This window comes from Zea mays, chromosome 6, assembly GCF_902167145.1.
Source record: "Zea mays cultivar B73 chromosome 6, Zm-B73-REFERENCE-NAM-5.0, whole genome shotgun sequence".
Taxonomy (NCBI): Eukaryota; Viridiplantae; Streptophyta; class Magnoliopsida; order Poales; family Poaceae; genus Zea; species Zea mays.
Window position 1 is genome coordinate 129,031,667 of NC_050101.1, and position 7,258 is coordinate 129,038,924.

Genomic DNA, 7,258 nt, shown 5'->3' on the forward strand with positions numbered 1-7,258 from the left:
CACTAGCATTTCTCTGGGTTACCGGCCAGGGGGCCCGCCGCACTCCAGCCGCACGCGCTTGCGGGCTTGGGCGCCGGCATGTGGCTCCCGTCGGTCAGGCGGGTATCTCGTCCCCGCGTGCCTGAGTCCTCTAGTCACCGCGACTCCGTTTCTCTGTGTCACCCTCACAAAAATCGACCATGGTGGCCGAGTTCCGCCCGGGATTTCCCCTCGCATCCGTTGATGTGAACACCAGATTTGTGTTCCCTTGTGGGTATAAAAGGCTGGCCGATGCATCTCGTCCATTGTGGCGTATACATACGACAATGACTTTATGACTAATATTCAAGCAGTCATTAGATATAAACGTGCAAGCACAACTATTGGTTCATTAGTTTTAGATATAACTGCATGTGTATTCGTGGTTTGTTATGAGTTTTTTTTATAAAGCTACATGAGGTGATGATGTGAGGAGTTAAATATTAAATATGGCATACGAGTAGATCTAGATCTAACGGATCAAGTGATCTACTTGCACGCTTGTATATAATGTCTGTTTACATATTAGTCGCTACCTTCAGACACCGTAACTACCCTTTCTCTCTAGTCTCTTCGCAGTGTTCTTGGCGTCGGTGATTCTTGGTGATTCACTCAGTGTGGTCTATTCTTGGCGTCGGTGATTCTTGGTGATTCACTCAGTGTGGTCTATTATGTATGAACAGAGAAACGACATCTTTTTTTATAAAGTGAACCACCACGTCTATTATGTATTGTTTTGTTCTAATAACTGTTTGCATATTAGTCATTGTCGCGCCTAAATCCTGTAATGGATAGTCGTGGTGGTTCGCTAGGGCGTGTGGGGGATGGACGGAGCATCGTTGTGGGGGAAGGACTCTCGGCGACGGCCGAATTTCTCCCAGGATTCAAAGATGGCGGTCACGTCGCACCGTGCTGTGGCCAGCACGTATCCTCTGCCATCCCATCGATAATACGCTGCTAATAAATTCGCCTTCTTCTCTTCTGTGTGTAACGCCAGACCACGTATGAAATAGCGCCCTGGGTCGCCAGAACGTCATACATCTGCGAGGGCTCCGCCGTGGGAACCGGCGGCACCGCCGTGTCCGGCTGCCGCAGTACGGGAGATGAGCCCTGGCCGTCGGTCACTGGATGATCGACTCTGATTAAATCCGGCATACCCCTTCACGGTATTAGATCGTGATCCTTAAGTTAAAATCAGAAGTCCGATGTGCGTTACGATCTTGACTGTATATCTATGATTATATGGCTCAAATCGCGTGCCGACTCATTATGTGAACAGATCCAATCGTGATCGTAGAATAGGGATCCAACGGTCTTGATAGATTTGTACCCCTTCACCGCGGGATACTTTATAAAGAGCCCCTCAGTTTGTTATTATCTAACCCACAGTTTGCACCAGTTCAAGTATCATTACAATTGAGTCCCAAACTTTTCAGATTAAACCCCGGACTCCTTAAAAATGGTGACTGTCGTCCTATTATGAGAAAAGTATAAAAAAATAATTAGAGAAATCATAGAAAATGTCTGAAAATCATTTTCAGTGTAAACATTAATATAAAATGGGTACAAACTTAGATAATTCATATCTTTTCCGTTTTAACTCCGATTTTAGTGGTTCTCAAACCTATAATCTCGTACGACGCTAGAATATTATTGTGTGGATTGTTTCCAACTTTAGTGTAATGTTATTTTTATCTACTTCTTGTCTATTTGTATGTATTGTTGCCATGGATAAGCGAGGTGACGAGGAACCTGAAGACCAAATTGGAGAAGTAACTGGAATTGCACCAAAAAGGCAAGCTGTTTCATTGATCACTTTCTTTGACCTAATAATGTTCATGATTCTTAATCACTGTGGCACAGTTAGGTTAAGCTGATGGGATCTAATAGGTTATATAGTTTTGTTTACCCTACACCTTGGAAACAAATGAATTATTGGCTAGTTTTGCTATTGCTCTACCTAGTTTTTGGGTTAATGTTAAATATCAATTATGATCATGTTTTATTATTATTGTCAATTTTATGTTTATTGTTCATGATAAGATCATTTTGATAATTGAAACATGGAGCTTAACTTGAGACAAACAATACTACCACAAGGGTGGTATGAGACGCCCTTAGCTAATTAATTAGGAAAGATAGTATGTGAGAGCCTTACCCGAATGGGGCAAGTGGGGAGGAGTTGCACAAGTATAGGGAGGTTCTCGGGTCGAACTGTTTGTGATAGTTTTTCAGACGAGGGATTCCTATACCCCCTACCTGAATCTATAGCGGGTTTTCTCATGCTAGTGGACCTTTGTAAAGACCTCATAGTGGATCCATAGTCATTCACCTCAGAAGTGTCTAAGTGCCTTGCAGACCCTGGCTAGACAGAAAACATGACTTGTGGGTAAAGGGTACAACCTCTTTAAAAAGTAAAACTGTATATCAAACGTGCTCACGGTCAAGAGCGACTTAGGACTCTCGCATGATTTTTGGAGTATTTGAAACTCCACTCCAACCTAAAGTTTTTGACTATTACTAGGTTCTAGCACATGTATACTAAATACTATGATTTAAGGTACTTTGTCTCTAAACAAGTATTGCTCAGAGTGATATAAAAATACTATAGTTGTGTCATGACATTTAAAAAATGTAGTACTATAAAACCAAGGTTTTAAAATCTTTTGCTTCCAAACACGCTCTAACATTTAGTGAACATCAACATATATTGAAAACTGAGAACGATCATATGTGGCGACATGGAGATATACTTTTTATGCCCTACCCACACTCATTAGCAATGATTTAACAGCACTAAGAAGAGCACTAAGGCAAATTCATCCATTGTCGTACAAACTCCTCATGATGGCAACCATTGTCGTTCTCACTAAAGCTGAAAAATCATCCAACTCCTCAACGGCCATACTCATCGTATAGATGATATGCCATTCCAAGATGCAGTTTTTGTAGTCAATTATCTTAAAAAGATACTCCTCTATTCTAAATTAAAATTGGTTTTAGGCTTTTAGTTCATATAATAATTAATATATGTGTTTTGTATATGTGTTTGATTCATCATCGCTTATATAAATATAGTTATAAAAACAAGAGCTAAAACGAACACTAATTTAGAACGGATATGTTATTAATGATGATGATAATAATACTAATAGGAGAAGGAAGAGGAGACGACGACAACGACAACAATTGTAAGAGGTGACACCAATTGGACACATAAACTTGCACAATGCTGAATCATGCTCCATAATAAGTACATTGTATATAAGTATATATATGATGGGCAGAAACCACATATATCTTTTTTTTTGTGAAAATATATCTTGCATTGCGCATCGTGGCTTTACGAGTAGCTGGTACCGGATGGAATCTTTACTTTGCACATGTCTGCACAGGGAACGCCTTTCAGACATCCCTTTGTTTGGAGAGATGCAGACATGAGAAAAGAGACCCCTAAAAGATAAAAGGGAGGTAGATGGGATAAGCGGTTTTCAAGCAAAAGCCACCGACCGATTGATCCAATCCGAGCCAAGTGGTGACCATCCTGCAAGCTCTTAGCTTTTGCCTGCATACACACATATATATAGACATGGTTCAGGTAACACTAGTTCAGTTAAAAGACGTACACATGAATGAATGCCATGGACACGAGAAATGGCAGTTCCAATCTTGATTGTGTCATCATCAAGTCTTACCTCCGGCAGCCCTGGACCTACGGAGGAAGGAGAGGAAGACGATGACAATGGCGGCCGCTGCCACCAGGCCGATGATGATGGCAAGGGTTTTCCCAGATTCATCTGATGGATATCGACACTGAATTAAGAGTAGCAAACTTGTACTGAAAGTCAAAATAGACTGCTAATTTATTTTTATTTTTTTACTCCTACACATGCAGCTGTAGCTTTGGTGGTAAAGGGTTTAAAGCTACCCCCAAAAGCAGAGGGAAGGCTGTGCAGCAGCACACTACTCTTGAGACAGTGGGATACCAGAGATATCCTCTGGTGTGTGCTTCGGATTCCAACGATGCAAAGCTGGACGATCGTTTTGGTGCCACTTTGTGATGCATGCTTAGCGACACAGGAGCGAGTGAATCCATTTTAAAAGTGCAGAGGAAAGTGAAAGGCAAAGAAAAGTATCTTTTGTTCTACTTTGGATGAAAGAGATACCGCTGCATGCATGCAGTTTGGCACACACAATTTATTTGCGTCTAAATACTAGATAATACTGCACACCTACCGCAGCATGCACTGTACAAGCGGACCACCAAAAGTAGATAGTGCCATCACTAATCAGTACACGTTGTAACCTATAGCCAGGCTAAGTGACTGTTTGTTTGTATTACACATGGGTATTTGAATACTAGAGCTAATAGTCAATAGGCTAAAAAATTGTCAGTGCAATTAAGTAGCTAACTATTAGCTAATTTGCTAAAAGTAACTAATAGCTAAATTATTAGCTAGATTTCTGTAGCTAATTTTAGGAGTTAACTATTAGCTTAGTGCATTCAAATACTTTGATAATGTTTATTTATGTAATTTTAATAAACAATATGTAGACGGACAAGCAGATGACAACGTTCCTATCTGGTGAGTGGTGCCGTAACAATAGTGAGCGGCTAAGCTAGGGCTACGCTGGAAGCCATGCCAAATTTCTCGTGTACCTAGGCTTTGCACGGGCCACATGGAAACCCCCAATCTCAGCAAATTTGCTGGCAGCGAGGGTAGCAGGGAGCCGAAAATACTCAAGGTTTTGGATCATTCAATTGTATCGTCACCTTCGCAAACATTATTTCAGTTAATAATGTTTACATAACTCAGCAAATTTGTAAGTGTATTTCCGCTATGCTAAATATCGCATTCCCCTTCTAAAAAAAGAAAAATCCTCCACAGTCTCGTTAATAAATAAAGTAAACCAAAAGAGAGAAAGCACCTCATTAAACTGTGCTGGTGAACTAATTTTGTTTGCATTCAATTGTTTGCCATATAATCAGTTTAACCATGTGAGAACGTTTTCATTAAAATCAAATATAGATTACATTTTTTTATTAAAAAAGTATTTTATCTAAGTTTTATTGTATATAATATAAGACTATATCTATCTATATTTTTATATTTAAATTTTAATCTACGAACAGTGTAGCACACGATATAAAATAGTGTTTTAGCGCATACAATCTAGTGGCATAGTACTCTAGTCTAGTAGACAACGGCGCGCAGAGAGATAACGCTGGCTGATCTTTTGCAGATGAGCTGAACCTCGCAGTTCGTGCACCCCAACATGACACGACGAAAAATAAATAAAAAAACAATCTGTTCCCAGTAAATGTCTACTGGTATTTTGTTAACAAAGTGAATCGTACGTACGTACGCGCATACTGTGGTGCTACGCTAGGCAGGCAGGCACTTGATGATTCAGATCCAGTTGTGTGTATGTGCAAGATCCAACAAAAATATTCAGGACCAGCTGGGCGCCGCACCTGCCAGCGTGGTCTCGATCCTTCCATCCCGCGCCGATCGATGGTACGCGGAACGAGATAACGGTGAAAACCGCAAGGACGATCCACGCTGTTCAATCACGATTCTCGACAAGGAGCGATCGAGAAGACGACGGAAATCGATGGCAAGGAGCGGCTGTTTACGTACCGTGCTGCCCGTACGTGTTTGGCACGAATCCGCCGTATCCGTATCCGTTGCCTGCTCCTCCCACGCCGCCGCCGCCGATGACATTGCCGCCGCCACCTCCGACCACCGGTAATCCACCGCCAGTGCCGGTGCCTTCGCCACCGCCGCCGCCGGGGGCGGCATTGGACCAGAAGCGCGCGTAGCACTTGCCGAGGTACACCTCCCCCGCGGAGGCGTAGCCGCAGCCGGCCTTGAGCTGCGAGGCCGCGGCGGAGACGCAGTCGGTGCAGGCCTTGGCGCCGAGGTCCCCGACGCACTGCGACATGGCCTGCACGTACCCCGCCGCGCCGGCGCGGTACGAGCCCTCGCCGGCGCCGGGTGCCGCGGCGGCCACGAGCGCGCCGAGCGCCGCGTCGCGCATGGCCACCACGCCCGTGTCGCCCCCCGCGCTCTCGCCGCCGCCGCACTTCTTGAACAGCACCGTCGTGTCCTGCCTCCCCAGGAACGAGTCGTTCCCGTACCGCACGAAGCAGGCGCGCAGCTGCACCGCGGCGCCCGCCGCCGCGTTGCACAGCGAGGACAGCTTGGAGACGGCCGACCTCACGCAGCCGCCGCACACCGCCGCGGGGAGGTCGGACCGGCACTGGTACACGCCCACCAGCTGCCCCGGCGAGGTGTAGTTTGCGTAGGCCACGAAGCCTGCGCTGTTCACGAGGGACGACAGCGCGGTGTCCACGTCCGCGGCGTACTGCGACCCGGGGTCGTACCGCCCCTGCGAGCACCCGGCGTACACGAACGCCGTGTAGTCGTCGCCGCCGCGCGCTGGCGTCGTGCACGCGCACAGCACGATTAGCGCTACTGCTGCTGCAACAAGCTTCCACATGCTTCCTTCCTTCTTGCTAATTCCTGCACGTATGGCTTTCCAAGGTGGCTGAGGAGACCAACAAGAGGCTGCGAAGAGCCAAGTGTGTGTGCCTGTGTGACAGTGGAAGGATGGGCTTAAGGGTTTTTATATAATAAATAATTGTGTACAGTACTTACCTGCGTGTCAACACAGATCAGTGTGTTTTTTTTTTTTGCAAAGTGTTGCGTTGGCAGGTCAAATTTATTAGAGGGCTGTCTTATAAAATCAGTTTTAGGTCTAGATTTTTTTAGACAAATACGTTTAGCTCCATGCCTCCATTTGATCCACGAGTAAATCTGCTCCACCAAATCCATTGAAGGATCCAATAGGTTACCACTTACCAGAGGGGGTGAATGTAAGCTAATAAAATTTAATCTTTCAAAACTGTACCGAATCACCTAACTTCAATAGAAACAAAGGAATTGCTCAAACCCTAAACCACATAACTTCATGTTTTGAAAATGTTCATAGAACTCATACAAGACCAATGAAACAAACAGACCTCAAAACGGAGACCAAAAGGTCTGAAACCATTCAAAACCGTATCACTTTCAATATTATTTTCAGCACCTCAAATTTTAGTTTTTGAATGCAAAATCGATCCAAATGGACTCTGATTGATCCGAAATTTTGCACACACCTTTACAAGTGAGTTTTTAAGGTGTCCAAAATATTTGAGTTCAAACGGATTTAAACTTCAAATAGCAGATCAAAA

At 44.3% G+C, this 7,258-nt stretch overlaps 1 protein-coding gene across 2 annotated transcripts; it reads right to left on the bottom strand.

Annotated features, from left to right (window-relative positions):
- Nucleotides 1-3,127: 3,127 nt before the first annotated feature.
- Nucleotides 3,128-6,622, bottom strand: LOC103629988 (plasmodesmata-located protein 6). 2 transcript variants are annotated; one of them, XM_008651085.4, is made up of 3 exons: nt 5,661-6,621; nt 3,714-3,815; nt 3,128-3,583 (listed from the first exon to the last, which is right to left on the bottom strand). In XM_008651085.4, exons 1-3 carry the CDS (start codon nt 6,520-6,522, stop codon nt 3,573-3,575), a joined length of 975 nt encoding a protein of 324 aa, XP_008649307.1. In that variant the 5' UTR covers nt 6,523-6,621; the 3' UTR covers nt 3,128-3,572. The 2 variants fall into 2 exon arrangements, with proteins under 2 accessions (XP_008649307.1, XP_020395066.1); XM_020539477.3 differs by lacking the exon at nt 3,128-3,583 and having other exon boundaries at nt 3,703-3,815; nt 5,661-6,622.
- Nucleotides 6,623-7,258: the final 636 nt, after the last annotated feature.